The sequence below is a fragment of the Barbus barbus genome (assembly GCF_936440315.1).
Source record: "Barbus barbus genome assembly, chromosome: 36".
In the NCBI taxonomy this organism is placed as follows: domain Eukaryota; kingdom Metazoa; phylum Chordata; class Actinopteri; order Cypriniformes; family Cyprinidae; genus Barbus; species Barbus barbus.
Window position 1 is genome coordinate 15270503 of NC_136714.1, and position 27918 is coordinate 15298420.

A 27918-nucleotide genomic window follows, 5' to 3' on the forward strand; every position below is an offset into this window, starting at 1 on the left:
GGGTCATTACTGAAAGGTGTGGCTGTTTACAGAGTGCTGTATCAAAGCATATTAAATGCAAAGTTGACTGGAAGGAAGAATTTGGGTAGGAAAATGTGCACAAGCAACAGGGATGACCGCAAGCTTGAGAATACTGTCAAGCAAAGCTGATTCAAACACTTGTGAGAGCTTCACAAGGAGTGGACTGAAGCTGGAGTCAGTGCATCAAGAGTCACCACGTTCAGACGTCTTCAGGAAAAGGGCTACAAAGCCACTTCTGAAACAAACATCGTCAGAAGCATCTTACCTGGGCTAAGGAGAAAAAGAACTGGACTGTTGCTCAGTGGTCCAAAGTCCTCTTTTCAGATAAAAGTAAATTTTGCATTTAATTTGGAATTCAAGGTTTGGAGTCTGGAGGAAGAGTGGAGAAGCACAGAATCCAAGCTGCTTGAAGTCCAGTGTGAAGTTTCTGAAGTCTGTGATGATTTGGGGTGCTGTGACGTCTGCTGGTGTTGGTCTATTGTGTTTTATCAAGTCCAAAGTCAATGCAGCCGTCTACCAGGAGATTTTAGAAGACTTGCTTTCATCTGCTGACAAGCTTTATGGAGATGCTGATTTGGTTTTCCAGCAGGACTTTAGCACCTGTTCCAAGTGCTTTGCTGAGCTTGATTGGCCAGCTAACATGCCTGACCTGAACCCCATATATAATCTATGGGATATTTTCAAGAGAAAGATGAGAGTCAATCCAACAATCCAGACGAGCTGAAGGCTCAATAGTGCCTCAGCAGAGCCACAGGCTGATCGCTTCCATGCCACACCTCACTGATGCTGGAGTTTGTGCTAAAGGAGCCCTGACCAAGTATTGAGTGCATAAATGAACATACTTTAAAGAACTTGAACTTTTCTGCTTTGCGAATCCTTTTTTTGATTTGATCTTAAGAAATATTATAATATTTTGAGATACTGATTTTTGACTTTCATGAGCTGTAAGCTCTAATCATCAAAATTAAAACAAAAAAAAACTTTTGAAGTGTTTTACTTTACATGTAATCAATCTAAAATATATGAAAGTTTCACTTTTTGAAATAAGTAACAAGAAAAAATTAACTTTTTCACCATATTCACATTTTCTGAGATGCACCTATATTTGAAATGGACGTTTTGTAACATTATCAATGTCTTGAGTGTCACTTTTGATCTATTTAATGCATTTAATTTGCATTTAAAAATCCTACAATAAAAATGTGATTTCCTGGATTCTTTCCCCCCATTCTGTCTCTCATAGTTGAAGTGTACCTATGATGAAAATTACAGGCCTCTCTCAACTTTTTAAGTGGGAGAACTTGTACAATTGGTGGCTGACTAAATACTTTTTTGCCCAACTGTATGTGCTTGAAAAAAATTAAGAATGATTTCTGTTGTCGTGTGACATTAAAGACTGGAGTAATGGGTGCGGCTTAATTTACACTAATATTTACAATATTACTTGTATATATATTATATTATATTATATTACTTATCAAATAAATGCTATCTTGGTGTGCATAAGAATTTTGTCTTTTATAAATAAGAATGTCAAGAATCCCATATTTCCTAGCTGAATACTCAACAAATAGAACTGATTTTCTATTCCGCCTAATTAGATTCAGATAGAAACATTGCAAAATACTGTAATCAAAAGATGCAAGTCATTATTGAATAATTCCGCATCACGTTATAGGCTGTTGCTTAAACATTTGTTCTTGTCCCTTCAGGCTCGACACGTACTCGTATGCAGGAACAGAAACTGAAGGAGGAGTCTGTTAAAGAGCATCCAGAGCCCTAAATAAATCCACTTTGTACTGCCTGAGGAAACCCACTCCACCATTGAAAGGCAAACACTGACATGCCTGAGTGTTATATGTTGCTACATTTTGGACGACTGTACCAGTTTTAATATTTAAACAGTACACTGCATTTCCTGAAATAGCACAGGTGCTTTTCCTGTGTTGTTTCATTTTAGTTTGTTTTAAGTGTGTGAGGGTCCATGAAGGAGGTTTTATTCTTTTAGTTGTTTGTTTAGGAAATAACGTGACGCATACCTCTTAAAGGGACAGTTCACCCAAAAATGAAAATTCTGTCATTTACTCACCCTCAAGCTGTTCCAATCCTGTACGGATTTTCTCCTGTTGAACACCAGAGGAGATATTTTGAAGAATGTTGGTAACCAAACAGTTGATTGACTTCCATAGAATGGGGGAAAAAAATATAATGGAAGTCAATGGGGTCTGTCGACTCAACTGTTTGGTAATTTAACATTTGGAACAACTTGAGGGGGAGTAAATGACAGAATTTTCATTTTTGGGTGAACTATCCCTTATTTGATCTACAAACATATCAAATCTGGCAGGTTTAGTGTGTCATAATTTATTGTTTTTTTTTTTTCCATTTAATTTTTAAAGCTGCCTACTTTTTCCTCATTGCTGTACAGGAAATTGAGATTTACACAGGGTGTAAGATCAAATTTGACCACAGTGTTTCCTTTAATCATGTATTGAACCCTGCTGGTGGCTTTTCTCATTTCTTTGACCCCCTGTAAATAGAATTCATTTTGCAACTGCATTATAAATTTGTTGCCGTTTGAGCATTACTGTGTTTTTAGGATATGATTGTTGTGGAAGTGCATGTGTTTGTCAACACAGACGGTCATCTGTCTGACCTTTTTATGTTCTTCCTGGACTGCATTGTTGTTTTTGCTGTTGGTTTTTAAGACCGTTTTAGAGCCTTTGTTACTAATATTCAAAAAATTATGTTATACCTCAATGTTCTTTTTTTTTAATTATGTAATGCCTCAAAAGTTTAACAACTGACTCGTTTGTTAAAGAACAACAAAATGTGTCCTGTTTTGATTTAAGGAAGACCAACTCAGACTGTAGCCATAGCACATGGTGCTAAAATGATCAATCTCACTTGTTTCGATTAACTGTTTAGGCAAGTGTTGGCAGATATACTTCCTACCGGAATGCTGTTTGTGAAGAAATGACATGCTCGCAAATGTCGCTCACATTAGTTGTATTTAAAGTTCAGAGATTAATCTCGTAGCATCTTGTTATTTTAGAAACCTTATCACTTTTACTTTGAAGTCATTTCTACACCCATGCTTCCCAAAAGTCAGCAGTGGGTTCTTTTAAAAGGTTATCAGTACATCATCATCAGAAGTGCTTGTGAAAGTTTAGTGCAGTGTAACTGGGTTAAATTCCATATTACACGAGGAAACGAAAAAGGGGACGGTAAAATCTGCATATGCTTTTGTGGTTTAAAGCTGGTATGCACAGTTCAGAGTAACTAGTGTTTTGTTTTGCATCTAAATGGCTTCTGTCACTTATCTAATAATGATGATAAGCATTGGACTTTGGATTTTTCATACATACTGTATATAAAGACATTATTCAAAACCTTTTATCTACAGCAATTGAAAGATCTGCCATAATGAACAATGCAGGTATAAGGACTGCTGCTGTTCTTATAGATGGAAATGAATCGGTCCTTTTGAAGAGATTAAAGTGATGATGGGGAGGCTGTTCTTGGGACATCCTCCTCCTACTGTGTTTTCTACTTCATACCTCCTCCTCTAGTAGCTGACAATGCTGTGCTGGTTTGGCTAGTGACAAACTGTGAGCGCTTTGGACGACCTGCTTTCACCTCTCCACACTGCAGAAAAGGTAAGATGATTTGCTTTTACAGTTTGCTGTGAAATATCTATAACTTGCTTTAAATTAGTTGCTGTTATTGTTCAAAACTGTGTGTTAACATGTGGGCAATACTGTGGAGTGAAGTTTAAAGAAGTAATTTGAGGTAAAGATTTATTTTAAGACACTTTAGTAACTGGGAATGTGAAGGAGATTGTTCACACAAGACTAGAAAAACGTTTTCAGGACCGCTTAGAAAAGTAAAAGTAAAGTAAACTTTAAGAATACAAAGAAATTGCGCTCTCAATAATAAAGGTTCCAAAAGGGGGTTTTCGCAGTCATGCAATAGAACAACCATTTTGGGTTCCTCACATAACCTTTCTTAAAAGAACCATTTTTTTCTTTAGTGTATATTTTAATAATCTGAAGAACGTTTTTTCACTGTGAAGAACCGTTTGTGGTATGGAAAGGTTCTTCATGAAACCGTTGATGCCAAAAGCAAAAAAAGAATGTTTTTATTTTTAAGAGTGTACAGGATCATATAAGGTCTGGGATAGTTCAACTAAAAATGGCTTGCTTATTCCATTGAAACAAAAGATATTCTGAAAAATATTTTCTGCCCATGCAATGAAAGTCAGTTGGGTCTAGAAGAATTTTAGGTTCAAGATTTGGAACAACATAAGGGTGATCTTTAAAAACGTTTTTTGTTTTAAATCACTAAAACTAACTTTGTAATCATTCTCCAGGGAAGAACATGAATGCGTCTCTTTCAGAGCGCTCCTGTTTGAGCTCCAACAGCACTGATGACTCAAACGCCTAGTGTATCCTGCAGCATACAATCCTTATTTTTGTCCTGGGACTCGTCGGCCACTCTTTATCTGTCTGTGTCGTCTTCAGCCAATGGTGGACCCAAAAGAGTTTCACTCCAGTCAGCTTGTTAATGGTGAACCTGTTGGTTCCGTACAAGTTAGGACCAGTCAACAAAATTTTGATTTCTGCAAATTAATTTTGATCCCTTTTTCTTTAAAAAAAAACATAAACATCTTGGTTGCTGCGAGGCAGTTACGATGAAACTGAATAGGATTCATTTCTAAACATTAACAAAACCTCAAGTAATGTCTTAATATAATTTTAGTGTGGGGGAAAAAAATACTAACCTTTTATTTATTTTATACAACATAAATTGAACATACAAATGAGTACATCTCACAGCTTTACAGTTAAAATAGGTTTTAATAGAAGTCTAATGCCTGGTTTCGCAGACCAGGCTTAAGACTAGTCCCAGACTAAAAAGCATGTTTGAGCGGTCTTAACTGAAAGCAACTTGCACTGACATACTTTAAAATATGTCAGTGCCATTGTGCACACCAGTAATGTTTTCTACTTAAGTGTTCTAATTTAAGGCCTAATCCTGGCTTAATCTATGCTCTGGCTGTGAAACCAGCCGAGTGAGTGCTTTATATAATTAAATGCAGCACAAAGCCTCTTGAAATTGGCCCCATTTATACAGGTGCTGGTCATAAAATTTGAATATCATGAAAGTTGATTTATTTCAGTAATACCATTCAAAAAGTGAAACTTATATATTTCAAATGTTTATTTCCTTTAATTTTGATGATGATAACTGACAGCTAATGAAAGTCCCAAATTCAGTATCTCAGAAAATTAGAATATTGTGAAAATGTTCAATATTGAAGACCCCTGGTGCCACACTCTAATCAGCTAATTAACTCAAAACACCTGCAAAAGCCTTTAAATTGTCTCTCAGTCTAGTTCTGTAGGCTACACAATCATGGGGAAGACTGCTGACTTGACAGTTGTCCAAAAGACGACCATTGACACCTTGCACAAGGAGGGCAACACACAAAAGGTCATTGCTAAAGAGGCTGGCTGTTCACAGAGCTCTGTGTCCAAGCACATTAATAGAGAGGCAAAGGGAAGGACAAGATGTGGTAGAAAAAAGTGTACAAGCAATAGGGATAACCGCACCCTGGAGAGGATTGTGAAACAAAACGCATTCAAAAATGTGGGGGAGATTCACAAAGAGTGGACTGCAGCTGGAGTCAGTGCTTCAAGAACCACCACGCACAGACGTATTCAAGACATGGGTTTCAGCTGTCGCATTCCTTGTGTCAAGCCACTCTTGAACAAGAGACAGCGTCAGAAGCGTCTTGACTGGACTGCTGCTGAGTGGTCCAAAGTTATGTTCTCTGATGAAAGTAAATTTTGCATTTCCTTTGGAAATCAAGGTCCCAGAGTCTGGAGGAAGAGAGGAGAGGCACATAATCCACGTTGCTTGAGGTCCAGTGTAAAGTTTCCACAGTCATTGATGGTTTGGGGTGCCATGTCATCTGCTGGTGTTGGTCCATTGTGTTTTCTGAGGTCCAAGGTCAACGCAGCCATCTACCAGGAAGTTTTAGAGCACTTCATGCTTCCTGCTGCTGACTAATTTTATGAAGATGCAGATTTCATTTTCCAACAGGACTTGGCACCTGCACACACTGCCAAAGCTACCAGTACCTGGTTTAAGGACCATGGTATCCCTGTTCTTGATTGGCCAGCAAACTCGCCTGACCTTAACCCCACAGAAAACCTATGGGGTATTGTGAAGAGGAAGATGCAATACGCCAGACCCAACAATTCAGAAGAGCTGAAGGCCACTATCAGAGCAACATGGGCTCTCATAACACCTGAGCAGTGCCACAGACTGATCGACTCCATGCTACGCCGCATTGCTGCAGTAATCCAGGCCAAAGGAGCCCCAGCTAAATATTGAGTGCTGTACATGCTCATTACATGCTCATACTTTTCATGTTCATACTTTTCAGTTGGCCAACATTTCTAAAAATCTTTGTTTTTTCATTGGTCTTAATTGATATTCTAATTTTCTGAGATACTGAATTTGGGACTTTCATTAGTTGTCAGTTATAATCATCAAAATTAAAGGAAATAAACATTTGAAATATATCAGTCTGTGTGTAATGAATGAATCTAATATACAAGTTTCACTTTTTGAATGGTATTACTGAAATAAATCAACTTTTTCACGATATTCTAATTTTATGACCAGCACCTGTAAAGATGAGTTCAGCTCATGTCAGAAAGATTTGAGTTGTTTACAAAGGTTTGTTTTTCTCCTGAGTTATGGGTGTGTTAGTGAGAAAACATGGTCAATTTGTTGCAATTAATGTTTTCCATTTACAATACAGTATTTTGTACATGCAACTAGTTTTAGTGTTGTACAATTCCTGATATATATAATGTACAAATTATATAGAATATACAAATTTAGTTTACTGTGTCTTTATAAATGTAGCAAAAATATGTAAAAAAGCAAAACATCTGATTTGCATTTTTTTTTATTCATCATTTTGTAGAAATTTAGTTAAAATTATTTTTTTGTAGTAATTTGAACACACCAAAAGTTGTAATTACAACTTTCCAACTTTTTAATGCTGCCAATGCTGTTGAATGAACATGTAATGAACCCCGGTATTTATGTCACTCTTTGCACTTTGATTGTCATTTGTCATGTATCACTGCTCACTTTCATAAAGTTAGCTTTGCTCAGCTTTGTAGCTTAGCCAGTGATTGCTCCCTGACGGTCACTTGCTCTCTGAAACTGAATGATTGCAAGTCACCTTTTTTTTTTTTTATTCACTGTTAGTGGAAACACCGCCTCAGTTTTATGGTGTTGAATGTTAATCATGCTAATATTTAGGCAATGCTGTTACACTCATAGGTGTGTACTATTGCATGTATTATATTTTCAATTAAACATGTTTTATTCTTGTATTGAAGGTTTCACTTCTCTCTGTGTCTGTGGCACGTGTCTGCAGAGTCCCATGTTAAAGTCTGCGCAATCAAGAAGCACAAGTAGTGCTAGCAAAGCATGTGCCTTCCTGCATACACCTGTTTTTCGCAGCTCTCCTTGTCGCCACATTAAAACTGCGCACATTCCCCCGTTTAGGTTTCCATACTTGACACACTTGTGTTTTGTGGTAGATATCGGTGCTGTTTGTCATCAGATTTCACACAAGGAAGCTCAGTTTTGTGTGGTGAATATCACTGTATCTTTTTCACATCTGCACATCCTTCCACTGTTCATGCTCGGAGTGAAACTGACTTTCAAACTTTTATACTTATAGTTAATGTCATGGTCACTGGTCAGATCTCATTAGAAAAACCATGCATCCCATTGCAGTACACATTTTTCTATTTAAGAAGATGCAATGCTTGAAGAGAAGATTTCCTGGAAACTGTTTCCACAGCAATTATATGTTCAATGTTTATATATAAACATTGAACAGTCTGTAAAAAAAATACTGTTTCCTCTTTCATTTCATCCATAAATGGAAGTGTTAGCTATCACTAACATTGTTCCCTTCTTAAAGCTCCACCCTTCACGGTGCATACTGCTCAAAGTACATTAGAAACATCCTCTGCATCAACACACAGGTTGTGCCTCAAAATCCTACAAACTTAGACTGCGTTTTTAGCTCAATAGAGCAATTTTGGCAACAGTGTTTATTAAGTTTACTATTGGTCATCAAACAATAATACCTTTTGATATTTTAAAAGCTCAGAGTTTAATACTTTCTTTAAATTAAATCATTTTCATTTAAATTAATCATCGATACAAACTATTAGCATGTTAGTATCATGTGGATATTAACAGACCAAATTTAAACACTCCAACTGTAACTTCAGGTATATTCAGGCATTTAGTTTTGTTTTCATTTATCCTATTCATCCCAACAGTACCAGTGGTTTTTGATACTGATCTGCTGGTCTGTTAGAAATGTTTGCTAACCTCTGATGCTGCAATGAAGCTGTTTTGTTTCTGTGACACTTCTGCGCTATGCTATTAACACAGCTCTGTTTTATATTTTGTCATTTAAAGTTATCTCGGGGCCCCCTTATTTTTCTGAGGGCCCATATTGTGTTTGTTAATTGTTTTAATGAGTCCCTTGCTACCTCCGTGGTTCCCACCTCATTCAAAAAATCCATCATTATCCCTGTGCCAAAGAACAATAAACCCTCTTGCCTGAATGACTATCGCCCAGTTGCCCTCACATCTATAGTCATGAAGGTTTTTGAGAGACTTGTAAAGAGCCACATCTGCTCCTCCATCCCTGATACTTTGGACCCTCTTCAGTTTGCCTATCGCCCAAATAGATCCACGGACGATGCCATTTCTCACGTTCTCCACTCTTCCCTTACACACTTGGACAGCAACAATGGGAATTATGTAAGGCTGCTATTCATTGACTATAGCTCAGCTTTCAACACTATAGTCCCCATCAAGCTGGCATCTAAACTCACAGACCTCGGCCTAAACTCCTCACTCTGTGACTGGATTCAAGACTTCCTCACCGGCAGACCTCAAGTGGTGAAAGTTGGCCAGTTCACCTCAAACTCCATCACTCTGAACATAGGAGCCCCACAGGGCTGTGTCCTGAGTCCCCTGCTCTACTCTCTCTACACGCATGACTGCGTGTCCTCTCACAGCTCCACATCCATTGTTAAATTCGCTGATGATACTGTGGTTCTGGGCCTCATCTCCAACAACGATGAGACCGCATACTTGGATGAGGTAGAGAGACTCACATCATGGTGCCAGGACAACTGTCTCTCACTGAATGTGGGGAAAACTAAAGAACTGATCATGGACTTTAGGAAGAGACAGCAGCAGCCCTACTCTCCTCTTATGATCAGTGGGACCCCTGTGGAGAGGGTGAGTAGCTTCAAGTACCTCGGCGTAAACATCTCCGAGAACCTGACTTGGACTACACACATCCAATCACAGGTTAAGAAAGCCAGGCAAAGACTGTACCATCTGCGACAGCTGAGGAAATTCAGGGTCTCACCAGCAATCCTGAAAACTTTCTATTCAGGGACCATAGAAAGTGTATTGACTCAGTGCATCTCAGTGTGGTATGGAAACAGCTCCAATCAGGACTGCAAAGCACTACAGAGAGTTATGCGCTTAGCTAAGCGCATCTCAGGGTCTGCTCTCCCCTCTCTGCAGGACATCTACCTCAAACGCTGCAAAAGTAGAGCTGTTAAAATCTTCAAGGACTCTAATCACCCTGGTAACTGTCTATTCACTTTGCTTCCATCTGGTAAGCGCTTCCGTAGCCTGATGGCAAAAACTGAGAGACTTAGGAGGAGCTTCTTCCCCCAGGCCATCAGGCTCCTAAACTCTAACTCTGTGTCATAATATCACTTGACTCCATGTAATATCACCATATCAACAAGTTATTCATTCATAATTTTTTCTCCATGTAAATATCATATATCAATAAGCTATTCATAATTTTTCTCTACCTCATATTGCTGCTATTCAAATACCCTGTACAACTTTTTGCACATTATTTTTTGCACATTCCTCTCATTACTATTTGTCAACAACATACTGACCTGCACATTTATATTTATATTTTTTATCCTATCTTATCTTATTTTATCTTATCTTTTATTTTATGTTTGTACTTCTTCTTAATATTTGTATACTTTATAATTGCACTGTCCTTGGAGCGGACCTGACCTACATTTCACTGCTGGTTATACTCTGTATAATTGTGTATGTGACAAATAAAACTCTTGAATCTTGAATCTTGAATCTTGTTATATAGTTGTTTTTTTTGTTTTTTTTTAGATATACTTTTACACCTTTGTAAAGTGTCTTGAGCTTTGACAATCACCAAAAATAGATGTATTATTGGTGGTGGTGCTAGTTAAAGCAGTTGTCAATTCTATGGCATGTCGTGATGTAAATATAGCTGTGCCCATGAGGGGGCGACCTGTTCAATGTAGAATAAAACAGCTGTTTGTAGAACACGCATGTATATAAAGTCTTCGTGAGATTAGCACAGTTTTAATTATATTTGTCAAAAGTAGTGTTATTTGTGAAACATTACTGCAAAAAACTTAGTGCACCCTTAATGGTATTTTCAGCAATCGCAGCACATTGATGTTATGAGTTTCTGCAATCTGGGAAAATATGTAAGAAACTGCAACAGCTTTTTAGCAGAGCATGGCACAATCTTTTAAGCATGGAAATGTTGTAAGAGTCAGACCTAAATATAACTAACGACCACCCTCTTGACTTGTGAGCGAGAGCGCGCGCGCGCGTGTGAGGAGAGAGAGAGAGAGAGCGCGCGCGTTACTTCAGCAAGTGTCACAACAAAACAGCGACAAGAAGTTGAGAACACGCCAATAACGCTGCAAGATGGAGGTATGAAATCATTTACTGTGCTTGCGCTTCAAACCGTTGTTGCCTTTTTTTTTTTTGTTCATACTTTAAGTTTATTTTCTATACTGCTCTTCACACGTTGTCTGCTACAGAGTAAACAAAAACTTGCGTTTTGGTCCATGAGATGCCACGAGATGTTTCAAGATGGTAAAGCATCAGCAATTATAGATGTCAGAAATAATTTCAAAAATGCTATAGTCTATAATACATTTTAATTACAAATTATCAGCAATTTAACTACAAAAAAAATTACGTTTCAAATTTTTTTTTATATTGGTTTATCCCATTGCTTTAATGACAACAACACTAAAACTGCATGAACTCCACACTTTTGTGAAAAACTTTGATTGTTGAATATGCCTTTTTCAGTTTACATAGGATTTTAATTCTAAAGCGTAGAAAATTCAAAAACTTATTTTCAGGTTCAAATTAGATTTTGTACTCCCCTGTATGCATATGTTTATATTTTATAGTTTTTAATTTATCACACATTTGGGTTAAATGACTTATTGTTAGTGCAGGTTTGAATTATTTTAATGCATAATGTTTTTTTTACACTACAGACAGATTAATTATGCTTTAAAATATGTGTGCTGTCAAGGTTAAGAGATAACGGTTTACATTCTACATAACACTCTCAGCATGTATTTGAGTCATATGTGACTTTGTAGTCAGTGGGTGAAAGATGAATAAAGCATAGCTAGGCCATTCAGATTGGCCAAGCCACCTGCAAACCTCCATCGATTTACATAACCTTATTTTCAAAGGCTGCTATCATTACTAGCCGTTTTATTGTTGTGTTTGTGCCAGTAACTCTTTGAATGTGTTTGACCAATGAATCCTGTTGACTTGACACTGCCTCCCTTACATGTCTCAAGTTAGAAAGTATGACTGGAATGGCAGCAAGCTAACTGACACAGGAAGTGGTGTAACCTCATCCGTATGACAGATTAAAATGGCGGGTTTGGATGGTGGACCCACGTGCTTGTGTTTGCAGATTGGAGTTTTTTTTGACAAATGATTTCAGCATGCAGTTTGTGATTAATAAAGTGGCTGAATGCTCAAACCACTTTTTCCATCTCTGAACATTTTTGAGTGATCATAGGAAAACAATTGGCTTACAAATAGACAGCCTTTTTAAAGAGCTTTGACAACTTGCTATATATTTTGAGTGCAGTTTTAGTGACTTGTGGGCAAATTATTTGACATTTTCCATAGGTTTCTGGATGCTTTTATACTGTGACGTACATAGGCTCTATATATTATATCCAACTGAAGCTGCCATACATATAATTCAGTGGCTTTTGCAAATTGGTTATTTTAATAAAATCTCTGAACATCACTATCAGTCATTGTTTGAGTTGTACATACCAAAATAAATGCTTAAAAATGCCTAAAAATTTTTTTTTATTTCATGAAAAAAAATTGAATACATTTTTAAGATATACTTGATGTTTATTAATATTTAATGAATTTTTTTCATGCAAATGAGTGCAACTGGAAACATCTGAAATTGAATGGGTTAAAGTCACTCATCAACATTAATAGTGTGCAATATTTTTTTTTTTTATCATGTCAGATGTAATTCAAGCTAAATTTAATGTGCTGCTGCTGCTTGGAAAGTGAATGTATAACATACAAAACAACTGACTGTGCATGTGCTTCTGTTGTCTGGTCCGGAAAATTACGTTGTGGTCAGGAGGAGTTTGTTTGCTCAGATATGCAATGCTAAATAACACAAATCTCACAAACAAGACAAAAGATTGATTTCTCAACTCATTTTATTATGATAGTCAACGTTTGCATACTTTAAGCCAGAGGAACCATTCTCTGGGAATATATTGTGAGCTGAGCCACATTTAAAGATGTACCTTAAAAATATATATCTTGGCTGCTAGAGGAGTTGTTAAGACTGGATTGACTTCATTGAAAGCTTGTCCGTTTTACAGCTTTGTGTTGGGTCATATTGACTCTCGGAGCACTGTACTGCGTGGACGTCGGGATATTTAAGTTGATTATCTCCTGAATGTCAGCTATGTGAGCATGCGGGTCAGTGTCAGTCCCACCTCAGCAGCTGTTAGGGCGACGGCCCTCTCTTGTCAGAGCTGTACGCAACCACAGAGTGTGTTCATAGATGAGACGGAGAGATTTGGAGAAGGAAAATGTTATTGCAACACAACATTAACCAACTACAAAAAGCTTCCTCCCCAAAAGTCTTGAATATTTGGTTTGTTCTTTGTGCTGGAGAGTGTTCTGTGCATTTAGGAGAGTGATCATTCATTACCTCAAAGAACTTGTTGAACTTTGTGCTGGGAGACTGTGAGAGCATATGCGTGTGAACTTGTCCCAGCCACCCTTCAAAATTCAGGGACATGACTTCATTTGGAGTATTAGCAAGTGATGTAAATGTTCAGTGCAGGACACAATGTCCATGTCTTTTCCATGGCATGATTTTAAAGTGTTGTTTGGTTCATAGTCGTTCCAATCAATGAGACCTTGTCAGATAATGTCAAGTGGATGCCGGTTGTCCTGTCACAGGAAATGGACTTCTATTCTGTAGATGGAGTCATTACATACTCCTGGAACACTGTGTGGCTGATTCAAGACCTGGACCCTGATGGGATCTGGGTGTGAGGTGGAGTCTGTCATCATAATTCACTGACTCATCACATAAAAGAGTGTTTTGCGAAGCCTCGACTTTTCCAGCACACCATCCACTCCAAGTATTCTGAGCCAGTATATGAGGTCATAGTACTGGGGCACTTTTGGATAGAAATCGCCCTACAAGAACGTGATTGTACTTGAACTCTGCTGCCTTTAGTAAAGAAATGGTAACTTAGGCCATAAACATACTCTATACATGTGCGAAAATGTGTGGTTTTGCTGTACATAACATGCAACCATGCATTATTGTGGGTGTAACAAACCTCAAATGCTGGTGCCATTAACATGAGTGTTATTCAGGTCACTAGCTGTACACACATAGACATTTAGCTTAACTTATAACTTTAACTTAAGAGGTCAAGGTTTGACTAGTTAGCATGACTCAGCTAGCAGCAGATCTTTCTCTATTGTCTGCTTTTTAAATGTTGCGGTCATTAAGTTTTTGCAAGGGAATAATTGTAAATATGTTATAGATGTTTTGCAAGTGACCATTGACCTTTTTGTTAATTACTATTATTTATTTTTTTTATCTTTGAGGATATTTCACCTAAAATGCTTCAAAATATTTAAAGTTAACTATCCCTTTGACCATTTTAAAAGTTTAGAATGGACTTCATAATGGACTGGATATATAATATATAACTTGGATAAGAGTAATGGGTGTTAAATTTGACATCCCAGCTCAGGATAGTTGGTAGTTAAGGACTTGGCTCTGTGCTTGTTCTTGTGGTGCCATTAGCCACTCAATGTTTTTACAGTGTCACGGATATTGAAATGAGAGCCTGCAAGCATAGAGAAAATCACAACTAGGGTCCTGCACCAGCCCAGCTACCACTGAGATGGATGATGGCTAGGACAGACCTCTTTGAGTTGACCTCTCATTTGCTCAGTTATGAATTTCTTTATACTTATGCCCACTGTGCATCCCATGCAGCAATGCTGAGAATGCAGTTTGTACCTCTACATTATAAAGTGCATTCTGACATGTTTTGAAGAGCAAAAACACATTAGGTTGAGTCTATGTAGGTAGAAGTGTCTGCGTTCACGGCCTTCTGTAGAACAAGTTTTGGGTTTTATAATGGAAATTCTCTCTTTCCTCCCTGTGCATCCTTTCATATTAGGGGATGTATTTCAGTGTAATTTGAATCATGGTTGCTTCCTCGTGTCCTTCAACTCTGACATACAACAGATTCTTTGTGGGGCACTAATAAGATTCAATTTTCCACTCTCTGGGTCATAATCAGCAGCGTGTACTGGTGGACTTCTACAACGAGGAGCGTGTTTGGGTTGAGTTTCGTTGTTTTTTTTTTACGTAATGATTTTAATATTCCAGTCACATTTGATGTTTTCACAGTTTCCAGGTTAAAGACAGATGCAACACTATATAAATATAAAATTATACTTATTTTTGTATGGTTATATTAGTATTTATAAAAACCAGGTAACATCAAAGGCTCTCTACTGTTAAAACACTTTTTGCTTTTTGCACAGATTTTTGCTTTTGAAAAAGTCTCCTATGCTGCATTTATTTGATTAAAAAACAGTCAAAACAGTCATATTGAGAAATATTATTGCAATTTATTTTTTATAATGTAATTTATTCCTGTGATGGCAACACTACATTTTCAGCAGCCATTACTCCAGTCCTCAGTGTCACATGGTCCTTCAGGAATCATTGTAATATGCTGAGTTCATATTTCATATTATTATCAAACATGAAAACAGTTGTGCTGCTTAATTTGAGTAAACAGTTAAAAAACATTATTTAAATATAAATATTTTGGGTCTCACTTTATTTTAAGGTCTAATTCTCGCTATTAACAAACCATTAAACTCCTAATGTGCTGCTTATTAATAGTTAGTAAGGTAGTTGTTAAGTTTAGGTATTGGGTCGGATTAGGGATGTAGAAAATGTTCAAGCAGAATATGTGCTTTATAAATTCTAATAAACAGCCAATATGTTAATAATAGGCATGCTAATAAATAAGCAATAAAATCTTTAAACATTTATTTTTATTTTTTGAAGAGATACTACCTCCCTTGTTGTCTCTGACAAAATGCCCCTGGTAACAATGTGGCTGAAACAGTTGAAGAGGAAACGCAGACCAAATACCCAAGAGCATAACTTAGATGTTTTTTTGTACACGGAACTGCTCCCACACTCATGATGGCCTTATGCTTAACTTAATGAGCTGATTCTTGATCCAGCTCTGCAGTGCGGTTTAAAAGCGAGTATGTCATCATGATCATGCCTCTGTTTTGGAGATGAAGAAAGGCTCATGCTGAATTGATTGTTTGTTGCACTTATTATTGTTTCATTTATTTACTCACCCTTTGTCATCTGACTGCTGCCAACTCTTGTATAGATAAAGTAAGCTTTGGAACGAATCGGTCTTTTGTTGCTAACAGTTTTTATTGAGGTAGTAAAATTGTTGAAGAAACTATTAGTGGCGATCGCAGCAGTGATGTCATCTTCAGGGGTCATCTCTGCAGGTGTGTGAGTGTTAAATGTGTGCAAAGGCACATCTGTGGGGCACACACACCCTTAGCCACCCATACTCACACGCAAATGCTGTAAATCTCACCACCCACTGGGTCTCTAGGGAAGAGCTGCCCACAGCCCCACACCCTGCCTTAAATGCGTTGTAATGAGCTCAGTGCTCTGTACTTAACATGTGAGATATATACTGCGTCTGCATTAAACCTTTCAAAAGTAAAGACCATGCCATTTGTCATTTATGTTCATGTTTTAAAGACCTGATTTACCTAAATATGAAAAGGTGCTGCTTATTTACTCACCCTCAGGCCATCCAAGATGTATGTGACTTTCTTTATTTAGTAGAACAGTAAAGTTGTAAAGATTTTTAGTTGAAACGGTGGTCCGTTTGGTGGTTTATCATATGTCAGTCAACAGGCACCTTCATTTTGTGAGTTAAAAAAAAAGCAGATACAAAAACAAACAATTAATCTGCGGCTCATGACGATATATTGAGGTCTCAAATGAATGGTCCTGCACATGCTAGTGGTTTCTCTTGCATTGACACTGTTGTTGTCTACAACAGAAAGGGAGGACTTGTTTTTTTTATTTTATTTATTTATTTATTTGCATATTATAAATCAACAAGGACGACAGTTTCAGCTAAAATCTTTACTGTTTTACTGAAGAAAGAAAGTCACCTACATCTTGGAAGACCTGAGTAAATTAACAGCAAATTTTCAGTTTTGGGTGAAATATTTTTCTCTGTAAAATATTCCCACAGAGTAGAGCAGAAATACATGTTAGCAATGACAGATTATGTTTATATTTCCATAATATCTACTGTAAAACCAAAAATTTGATTATAGAGGGCAGCTGGATGAAGGAAATCAGTGTTTTCTCAGTTGCTGATGTTAAAAATGGCAAGCATGCTCTTACGTTGCATGTCAGGCATGGGAGCTCCGCTCTGGGAGCGCTTCAGTCTCTGGGGCAGGTCCTCATCATCTTCCCATGTTGTTTTTGGCGGTTAGCATAAATTTGTCAGTGAAACTAAGAATTTCTGGACATAACATGGAATATCAAATTTTGAGGATTGCACTGATATATCAGTGAATTGTAAGCATGCCTCAATTTAAAATATCAACAAGCTATTTCACAGAACAAGCTTTTTTTTTCTGTCCATTTTTGGCACTAAATAGGGCAAATGATGTCATGATGGAATGCTTTTATCTTAAAGAGGAGTGGATCTAATGGAGCTGGAACACATGGGCAGCAGACACAGGCAGGACTGAGAGCAGCACAGACAGAAAGAGGCTGGGCAAAAGAGGGGTTTTTTTGTTTTTGTTTTTTAAATAGAGGCCTGAATGCATCATGGTCCCAGGTGTTTACCAGGTCTTATTTGGCTTTTTTAATAAGTAGCCGGCTGTCATGTGCCTAGTTTTTTTTAAAGGGCTACCAGGCTAACATAGACACTGCAGCAAGACAAAAATAATTTTAAAGGGGACCTATTATGCAAAAATCACTTTTATAAGGTGTTTGAACACAGTTGTGTGGCCGCAGTGTGAGAAAACAACCAGCCTATAATGGTAAAAATCCACGCTCTCCTTTTTTTATAAAACCAATAAATCATAAACCGTCTCTCCAAAAGAGCTGTTTCAGATTCTCCCTCTGTTCACGTCACCAAGGGGAAAGTCCCGCCCATTTGTGACGCTGCCCTATAAGCATATACACAGTCCTGAGTGAGAAGCTGTGGTCCGCCTCTGCCATTACTGATTACTTGCTGTAGCTGCTGGAGATAAACAATGTCAGTGCCGAGGCATTTCAAGTGTTGTGTTTTGGGATGCAATAACAAACATAGGAGTCTCCATAGACTCCCTCCATCTGAGCCGCTGAGGACACTGTGGTTAAGTTTCATTGTCTAAGGAATTGTCCCGGAAAAAATCGGTAAAGTCCCCAATACGTGTAGGGATCAGTACCAACGCTTCATGCAACGTCTGCTCAAAGTATCACACATTTGTTTTCCAAATGGCCCTTCTGAAAGAGCTTCTTGGCACTCTGTGAGGCTAATGATGCTAAAGCTACCATCGTTACTGTCTGTTCTCACAGGTGCTGCCCATGAATGATCGTGAATAGGAATTTGGTGGTTAAAAGTTGCATATGAAAGCAATGTGAGTCGATCGCTTGAGTTTGTTGAGCTCATAATCACGAGTGGGTCTTATAAAATTTGTGATAGGATGAGACCAGCTATGTTGTTATTTTTATCCCACCGTGCTCCCTGTCTGTGTAATTCATAAACGCAAATTTATTATGCACAGTACAATCAGATGACTGACTTTGAAACAGAGTATGTTTTCTGTAAAGATAACAGGCTTGAACTAATAGGGGAATGTTTAGTTGCAAAGTTTAGCACTCTCTGCCCTCTTCTCCAGCTCATTTGCATTTAAAGCAACATACTCAAATACAGAGCGTTTTGGCTCACACCCTAAAAGTGGCAATTTTAACAAGCTATAAAAATTATCTGTGGGGTATTTTGAGCTAAAACGTCACATACACACTCTGGGGATGTCAGATACTTATTTTAGATCTTGTAAAAAGGAGCATAATAGGTCCCCTTTTAAAGAATTGTAGTTCATTGTGTTAGCTTGACATATTTGAGTGTAGAAGTGAAGATTCAGGTTCAAATCTTAACCTAATATATTTACACATTAAAAGGGTTTAAAAGTATATTAAAGCATTGATTTAATTAAATATAATAGACTAACATACCGACTAACAGTTTTTACTCTTCAAACTAAGTCACAGTTGAAACTCTGTAGTATCTCATTTCTGGATGAATCGGTGTTTATGAATCAGTCGAGTTATTGAATCCATTGTTTTTGAATCACTGAATCCAAAATTATTCAATGACTCACTCATAAAGACAGTAGTCGCTGGTTTTGTTCCTGGCTAAATGAGCGTTTTTGAACGAATCGGTTGAGTGAATGATTAAATGACTCACTAATAAAGTCAGTCAGTTGTTGCAAACTACTAACTCTGAAGTAATTGTGCATGTATGTAATAATACAATTTATTATAAATAAAACATTTCATAAAGATAATTACGACTCAATTTGACAGACTCTGATCATCATGCATTTTCAATTCATTGAGAAGCGCAGCACTTTGGAATGATGTTATTTTTTCTGTTTATATAACATAACACTTTACTTAAAGGGATAGTTCACCTAAAAATGAAAATGCTGTCATTACTTACCCTCATGTCGTTCCAAACCTATAAAGGCAGAGACACACCAAGCCAACTTCAAAGAACTAGCGGCGAAGAAAGCCGACGGTGTTGTTGCCTTGCGTCAGACCAAAAAGCTGCACTCAAAAACACCGCACAGACTACAGCCGACGGCAAACTAACATGGGCATGCGTGAGAGGAATTAACTGTTTATTTCAGCAGCTATCAATAGTATATATTCGTCATTCAAAAGGAGAAACCAAACCAAAGATATACAAGTTAAATGCACATATACGAAATGTAAACAAAGCAAAGCTTGCTTACCATTTTGAATATCAGTAACGTTGATAACGTTAATGATTTTAAGCAGCTTATGTTATGAAAACATTCACGTATTAGAATTGTTGGGAAAGATCACGTAACATTTAAATGGCCTTCTGTCTGTACCGCCTTCATTTACGTGCTCGTTTTCATCACTTTCGCTGTAATTCTCAGGCACTGAATCGTTAGCTAAACTGAACATCTAATCAGAGTTCTCCCTCTCGCCGACGGCCCCGACGCCGATTCAGCATGTTGAATCGGGCAAACTGGTCGAGTGGAACACATCAAACAAACTAGCCCGAGTCCGACCTTAAGACCTTCAATTATCTTCGGAACACAAATTAAGATATTTTTGATTAAATCTGAGAGCTCTCTGACCCTCCGTAGACAGCAAGGACCACGATCAACATACAGAAACGTAGCAAGGACATCTGTAAAATAGTCCATGTAACATAATTTTACAAAGCTATGAGAATACTTTTTGTGCGCAAAGAAAACAATAATAACATAATTTATTCAACTATACTTCTCCCCAAGTTACTGTCTTCCGCCATTTTGGAGAGTACCCCAGATTCAACGTAATCAGCGTTGTTTACGCTCAGTAGACAGCACGCGCATGCTGAACGTAAACAACGAATCAAAGATATTATCAACAATATCTTAATTTTTTTTTTCCGAAGATGAACAAAGGTCTTACAGGTTTGGAATGACACGAGGGTGTGTAATTAATGACAGAATTATCATTTTTTGGTGAACTAACCCTTTAAAGCCTTTATGTATAATGCATTCTAAAAGTAGTTTTAATGCATTAATTATGCCTTGTAATGCACCTTTTAATGCATTGCACAGTCTCATGAATAATTGTAACCACAGTTAATACATTGGAACACTTATCAATTCCTTTTTTCACAATGCGTTTAAAATTCAATATTTTTTTACGACAAGAAATCATGTATTACAACAAACATTATGAATAATTATAATATGTTATACCCTTTAATAACCCTTTATAATGGCTTATACATAAAGGCTTTAAGTAAAGTGTAACCAACATTTTTTTGCCTGCAGACTGAGAAACTTTATTAGAAAAGTTGTATTCATAATTAACTTTGTTCAAAAGTGGTTTGGCTTTCTCAAGCACCCTTCCTGTTTTTGACTCTTCTTATATACTTCAGTCTTATCTTAAGTTGCCTCATCATTGTATAACCAACATCCTGTAAGGTATAGACTGCATGCAGCTTAGTGTTGGTGGGTTCCCACAAAGCTCTGATACTGAACGTCTTGAAAACAAACATTTATGTTAGTCCACAGACATTGCCTCAGCCCTAAAACACCACATTCTGCTATCACTTTTGACAAAGCAGCACTGGTTTCCCTTCACTGATAGTGAGAGTGCTAATGGTCATAGATGGACGAGCCTGAGACGGGAATGATGACAGCAGGCTGAAGTCATACACGGCTGAGCCCCCTGAGGATGCTTGCATGGCTCAAAAAGCACTTTCTCAAAGATTTCCTTTGAAATACACCCTTTTCATCACTTTGCTCAAATGAGCGTTCACGACTGTGGTTTCCTGTGGTGAAAAACAAGACATTTTCTTAGCGTCACTGTGGAATTCAACATAACAGAACCTAATGGCTTGTAATTAGAAAACTTTACTAGAAGATTAAGAAGTAAAAGCTGGACTAAAATCCTCTAACATAAGGTGTTGCTTTGCCCTTTGCGATATTGTGTTTTTTCATACGTTTAAGAAAATTTGTTATATGCATTTATAAAGGTTGTTTTTACAGTTAATAAATTGTCAAATTTCTTTTTTTTTAGTGCTTTGCCATGGATTTGAATGCCTTAGATTAATATTACAGAAAATATATCAAAAAGAAGGGGGCGTTCTTATTCATACACTAACATTTTTGTATTTCAGGAGCATTCTGTTGTAAAAAAGCGCTCTGTGGCTGAACTAGCTGGAAAATTCAGTTGTCCAATATCCCATATGACAGATGCTGAAGTGGTGAGGTTTCATATTATCCGAATATGATCACATCCTCTCTGCTTTCGCACTTGAACTTCCTAATATGTCCCATCTCCTTTTTTCATGACTTAGTCATTTTATTTTTTCCTGCTTTTGCTTATAGCTTACCATTTTGTTTTTAATCTTCAGTTTTTCTGCTCTCTTTTTTCCTCACTTCTTTTGAAGTAAAATGGAAAGTGAGGTTATTTATCCATAGCAAAGTATAGCATGTACTTAAGGCTAGAATGTATAATTGTATGACACAGACATGTTTCCTCATACCTTCTGTGTACATTTAAACAGGAAGTGTATAATTCAGGGGAAAATCTCAAAGATTTTCCAGGTTAGTTCTTGGTCAGTCCCTTATATTGTAGAAAAGGAAGCAAATTTCCTCGTCTCATTCTTTGGAAGTTTTGCTGTGTATTTTTAGTTCTGTGCCACCCAGATTATTGTCTTTATGAATGTGCCACTCTTGTTATATGTGCCTAGGTATTAATGTTAAGACTGGTAATGCAAATTCTCATGAACTGCTTGGCAAAGTGTCATTCTATCGCTTAGGAAACAGACACTGAAGGAAGGCGTCCTCAAGCACAGATATTAATAAGGGTGAATGTTATGCAATGCAGGAATACTATGCTGCATGTCTATGCAGGTGACAGATGTTATCTTATTTTTACCACTACTTTCCTGCCTTTTTCCCGTTTGTAAGCCCTGTCGCTCACTTTAGTTGTATTTCTTAAACATTTCCTCGTTGCAAACACTCAAGTATATATAATAGTGTTTTTTTCTCTCACAAAGTCTGTTTCAGTCATATGTGGCCAAATCTTAATGTTTGATCTAGTCATGTGTAATTTTTAAAATGTATTTTATTTTTAGATAGGGTTTTTAAAATAGTTTTATTCATTTCTTATGTTTATTAATTAGTTTTATTTTAAATATTTTTATAAATTTTTGTATTTAATATTATGTATTGATTTTGTAGTTTTTTTATCGTAATAGTTTTCTGTTAGTATATTTCTATAATTATTTATTTTCAAATATTATAAATTGTTTTATTACTAGTTTAATTTTTATAGACTGTTTTTATTTTTTTATAAGTATATTCTTTTTATTTTTTAAATATTATTGTTAATAAAATGTTTTTATTAATTTTATTTATATATATTATATTATTTAATTCTACAACTGCTTTGTATTCATTTATATTTTTATTAATTTATTTTAGTTTAAAAATAGTAAATTCATATTTATTTGTTTGAGGGGTTTCTTTCTTTCTTTCTTTTTTTGAACATGAGAATTCTGTGGAAGTAATTTGGTAGTAAGGTATGTATGTGTTTAGGCATGTGGATCTGAGTTCTTCTTTTGTTTCAGAACAAGCCTGTGAGGAGGAGACCCCCACGCTCTCTGCCGCTGCCTGCTGGTAATGACGCAGGTCAATGCCAGGATGAGGTGAGACGATCCGGGATTGACGGGAAAAAAACCCTACATTTTCAGTAATAAAACTAGCTTTCATTACAGTGTAGTTAAAACATTATCCTTAGTAGCTAAATGCATGTAAAAATTATGTTTGAACTATTTCCTCAAATCAAAATACGCAATGCGTTGTAGCAATGATGCAGACTTTCAAAGCTTTTTCTCAATTATAAACATTGGTATTGTTAAAAGTTTTTATATTTACCTAACTGATTTATTTTTTATCCATTCAGAAAGGAGCTGAAACAGTATCAACCAGGAAGAACAGAAATTCTGCCCTCATTGAGAAACTGCAGGTTTCCTAGGATTACACAACATTGTTTCCCTCTAGTGGACAGAGGTCAGTATTGCTTCAGATAATGAAAGTGATTTTACATCCCATTTCACACAGGCCAGCCTAGCACTTTCTCCCACGGGACCTCCACCCTTCCCAAAGAGCCCAGGGGTGGTGAAGTTACCAGTGCCGCCCTTCTCCCCCGGCTCTCCCAGCAGCCCCTCTAGTCCTCCTGCAGCTCTCACACCCAAACAAGAGGAAACTCCTGCCAGCTTTGAGGGTCCCACCGAGGGAACTGTTCTCAAAAGCATCAACAAGGTTTGAGGCGTCATATTTCACATGACAGTGAATTCAAAACCAATAAAAACTGTTACAATGTTTGAATTCAAGCGTATTTTGAAATCTGTGCAGGGTAGAGCTCGACTTTCCATCAAGCGACGCCCGCCGTCTCGCCGACACAGGATGTCCAGTGCAGATGAAGGTGGAGAAGAGGTGGATAAAACAGCCACCCTCGATCAAACGACTCCAAATGGGCACGAAGGAGATGTGTTTGAAGAACACAAGACATCACCAGACGCAGAATCTCTCTCCTCTAAAGAACAGATTGAGCAGGAAACTAAATCCACAGATTCTGAGAAGCCAGAACTGGAGGAAAAAGTGGAGACTGTGACTTCAGAAAAGGAAGAGGGAGAAAAGAAAGGAGAGAAAACCGAGCCAGAAGACAAAGAAGGGAATACAGAACCAGAGACAAAGGAAGAGAAAACCGAACCAGAGACAAAGGAAGAGAAAACCGAAGAGAAAACCGAACCAGAGACAAAGGAAGAGAAAACCGAACCAGAGACAAAGGAAGAGAAAACCGAACCAGAGACAAAGGAAGAGAAAACCGAACCAGAGACAAAGGAAGAGAAACTTGAAGATGAACCACAGCTGGCTAACAGTACAGAAGAAACTTGTGAAGAGCCAGTCACGCATCCACAAACAGAACCTGACACAACCGATGAGACAGAAGAGGAACAGAAAGAAGATGAAGTAAACCATTAGAGCCAAGTGAGTGCGAGTCATATCCGTTCACACTAGTTACATGCACCAACTTTTTGTCTCATTTTATCTCATTATTTATATTTTGCAGGATCGTAAAGTCTCTAAATAGAGAAAAAGTCCGATCTGCCTCAGACCGAAGAACGCTCAGCTTAACCAAAGCAAAGACATCAAGAGAAGATGAATAATGTGAATAACTTGGTTTTAGACTTCAAACATTTGAATCGTTTGAATGAGCAAGTGAAACCTGCAGGTGCAGAGAACAACAGTATTTTCTCTTCTGTAGAGTTGTATTTTGTTAATACCTCTGTTCTGAGCCGCTTGTGAATTTACGTTAGTTTGGTTTGAGAAATACTTTTGTATATAGTTAATAGTCTTCACTAAGGGACTTTTTTTTATTCTGTTTTTGTTTATAGTTGTATTCCTATCAAAAAATATGAATAGCTGATATTTGCGGAAAATAAAAAATGGGAGTATGAAAAAAATCACTTCCACATTTAATTGGAAAATATTGTAGTTTTCTCTGTGCAGTGTTGGATGTAAAAATATCATAGTATATGTAAGGATCATTAAAATGGAACCTCGAGGTCATGACCCTGGCTGGTCCTATTCTGGCCTCTAGACAAAATATTAAAAACATGCACATATATGTTCAGAGCAAAAGTACCAGAAACTTCTTATTTCTCTTATAAAATCTTGTAATCAGGGCACTGCCAGATTTTCAGCGTTAGGCCTGTGCTGACCTCATGGAAGCTCTAGTGAGGCACAGATTATCTTTTAAATAGAGCTCTATCTCGCTCATTAAGCATGTGTTCTGTTTTAATATTCAAACTACTACAAATGAGTATATGTCATATATCATGCTGCTTTTATAATTTGTGAAAGGATTCAATATAGTCCAGCAATGAGTTAATAAAAAATTGGAATCAGATATTCAAGGTCAGGGGAGGAAGGATTACTGTCCATCAACTCATGTTTCCTAATCTGGCTTTTACTGAAATACTAGCAGACTTTTTGGTTTGTCCTGATTGCTAATATTGTCACGGGAATGTGTGATGTAAAAATAAACAACATGAAATTGATTAGGATAATAACCATTGCTATGAAAATTTTCACAGAAGTGACTATTGGGTGGAATTGCAGCCTGTTCACTTTTTGCTTTACTACTGTTCTGATTGAACAATATATGTTTTACAAATAATTATACTTTTATTACAGTTGATCCTATTTACAAAATCTTGTTCAAAGACAAGTAACATCCTCCTCTTGCTCTCTGTGTCAGGTTTGAGCATGCATAGCACACGAGCTAATCACATTTCACTGTTTTTATACAATTATGTAAGTATGTTTGCATGTGTTGCACTTTGATCATTAACCCTTATGGACATTTTTGTCCATTTCAGTTTTAGTTTTTTGTTATAAGTGTGCCTGTGTTAATGCCAACTGCATAAATCTTGGCTCAGGTGTTTATTTTTATTGGAATTTTAATATTTCACCCTCATTTCCTTCAAAAAATCAATTTTACCCTCTGTACAAAAAATACTCACACTCAGGACCTTAAGTACAAAAATGTCCCCATTGAAACCCATTAAAACTGCTATTGTTAATCGCAGTGCCGTTTAACTGTAAAATTATGCTATTTTTGTTAATAGGCTTTCATTCTGTTGGCAAGGCTTCAAAATTTAATTTTTTACCAGATGGTGCCATTTTTTCATGTTTGGTCTATAAAGGGTCTATAAAGCAAATACTCCCTTCATTTCTGCTTCTGCGTATTATAGAGCCAATTGGATAAATAATGCAGCTATAATTGTGTAGGTGTGTTGGTATAGATGTCAGATATATAGGTGTGTTGGTATAGATGTCACACACTCAAAAAAACATTTGAGTGTGTGTGCTTGTAATATTTGAGAAAGAAAAACTCTACTGTAAATCACAAATCCAAGCACTGCGTGCAGCAGCAGAGTTTTGCTGGCATCTAATGGGGAAAATTTGGTACTGCGTCCAAACAAAATCAACCTCAAATTTGGAACACAGCTTGTTTAGATTTATGGCTTTGATTTTCTAGCAGGTTTAGAGTTGCACATGTAACATAAAATATATATTTTATATAAAATATTGTTCAGAAAGCATTTTCATAAACTTCTATAATGTTTCATTTTTTAAACTTTTTTTACTTCAATGATAATCTGCCATGGGTCTTCTTTAAAATGAGACCAAACTTGACTCTGTGCTCCCAAGCTAAAAGATTTGTATGCACTAGGTACACAAAATTGTTACACTCAGTGCCTTTTGGACAAAAATGTCCCCATTGAAACCCATTAAAACAGCTATTTTCAATCGCAGTGCCGTTTAACTGTAAAATGATGCAATGTTTGTTAATAGGCTTTCATTCTGTTGGAAAGGCTTCAAAATAAAAAAAATTACCAGATGGTGCCATTTTTTTCAGCTTTGGTCTATAAAGGGTCTATAAAGCAAATACTTGCTTTATTCCTGTTTTCTGCTTCTGCGTATTATAGAGCCAATTAGAAAATAATGCAGCTATAATTGTGTGGGTGTGTTGGTATAGATGTCAGAGTGTGGTTTGTATGTGTGTCATAAAAAAAAATTGTGTGTGTGTGTTCTTGTAAAAATTGAGAGAGAGTTTTGCTGGCATCTAATGGGGAAAATTTGGTACTGCGCCCAAACAAAATTTTACTGAAAGCTCATTTTTTGAGATATCAACCTCAAATTTGGAACACAACTTGCTTAGATTTGTGGCTTTGATTTTCTAGCAGGTTTAGAGTTCAACATGTTTCATATATAAAATATTCATAAAATAACAAAATATTGTTCATAAATCATTTTCATAAACTTAAACCTGTATAACTTTTGTTTTTGTTTAACTTTTTTTACTTCAACAATAATCTGCCATGGGTCTTTAAAATGAGACCACACTTAAGTCTCTGCTCCCAAGCTTCCGATTTTTATGACCGTTTTTTTGACATGGACATTTTTGTCCACTATGGACCTAAGTGTAACTTTTTTTTATTTATGCACAAGGGTTAATGTGTTCATTTGTTTTGTTCCTTCGCGTGATGTTTGACAGAGTCGCTGCTGCTAATCCCAGCATAGGAGAGTTACCTTCATGTACTGGTAGACCTTTAGAAATGTCAGGAAAGTAATGAGTTGAGAGGTTCAGGCTAATGCTCACAATGAACGTTTGAGCTAATGACTAGTCACTTAATCCCATTTACTATTAAGACCCTAACGAAGAGCACAGATCTGCCTTGTCACCACTTTCAAGTGAGAAAAGTCAGTGATTGGACTGCATGCGGACAGAACGAGGCTGGGAGATTATCAGGTCATATCTCCATAGCATCTGCATTTAAGTGTTATGCGACAACTCCATTACCCATAAATTGAAAAAAAAAAAAAAAAAACTTTCTCACTCTTCATTTCTATTTAATTCAGAAAATGAAAGCGAACAACACGTTTCTCACCTGCAACAGTATGGCGATTGTACATTTACTATGATCACTAAACAACTGTTTTTTTTTT

At 36.9% G+C, this 27918-nt stretch overlaps 2 protein-coding genes across 10 annotated transcripts in view; both read left to right on the forward strand.

The window, feature by feature from the left end:
* The window catches only part of LOC306856378 (retinoblastoma-associated protein-like), a 34098-nt gene extending 31250 nt beyond the window's left edge, over window positions 1–2848 (forward strand). For 2 of the 4 annotated variants that reach the window (XM_079395628.1, XM_079395630.1), the window contains exon 27: window positions 1734–2845. In XM_079395628.1, coding sequence (XP_079251754.1) covers window positions 1734–1804 — 71 coding nt within the window. In that variant the 3' untranslated portion in view covers window positions 1805–2845. Of the gene's footprint in view, window positions 1–1733 lie in introns of all 4 variants that reach the window. The other 2 variants (XM_079395629.1, XM_079395631.1) reach the window with 1 other exon arrangement.
* Window positions 2849–3601: 753 nt separating this feature from the next.
* Window positions 3602–26809, forward strand: LOC306856379 (uncharacterized protein). 6 transcript variants are annotated; one of them, XR_013783012.1, is made up of 8 exons: window positions 10465–10887; window positions 21510–21596; window positions 22968–23045; window positions 23303–23365; window positions 23461–23661; window positions 23755–24390; window positions 24473–25993; window positions 26725–26809. XR_013783012.1 is itself a non-coding variant. In XM_079395634.1 (7 exons), exons 2-6 carry the CDS (start codon window positions 21579–21581, stop codon window positions 24382–24384), a joined length of 990 nt encoding a protein of 329 aa, XP_079251760.1. In that variant the 5' UTR covers window positions 3602–3680; window positions 21510–21578; the 3' UTR covers window positions 24385–24390; window positions 24473–26809. The 6 variants fall into 6 exon arrangements, 4 of the variants coding, with proteins under 4 accessions (XP_079251760.1, XP_079251759.1, XP_079251758.1 ...); XM_079395634.1 differs by lacking the exon at window positions 10465–10887 and adding an exon at window positions 3602–3680 and having other exon boundaries at window positions 24473–26809; XM_079395633.1 differs by lacking the exon at window positions 10465–10887 and adding an exon at window positions 4479–4590 and having other exon boundaries at window positions 24473–26809.
* The last annotated feature ends 1109 nt before the right edge of the window (window positions 26810–27918 follow it).

What these genes read in the sequence shown, in the direction of transcription:
- LOC306856379 (XM_079395632.1), top strand. An exon ending in CAGGTCAATGCCAGGATGAG is followed by an intron (nt 23,046 to 23,302) that starts GTGAGACGATCC and finishes TTATCCATTCAG; the next exon opens with AAAGGAGCTGAAACAGTATC. An exon ending in TTCTCAAAAGCATCAACAAG is followed by an intron (nt 23,662 to 23,754) that starts GTTTGAGGCGTC and finishes AAATCTGTGCAG; the next exon opens with GGTAGAGCTCGACTTTCCAT.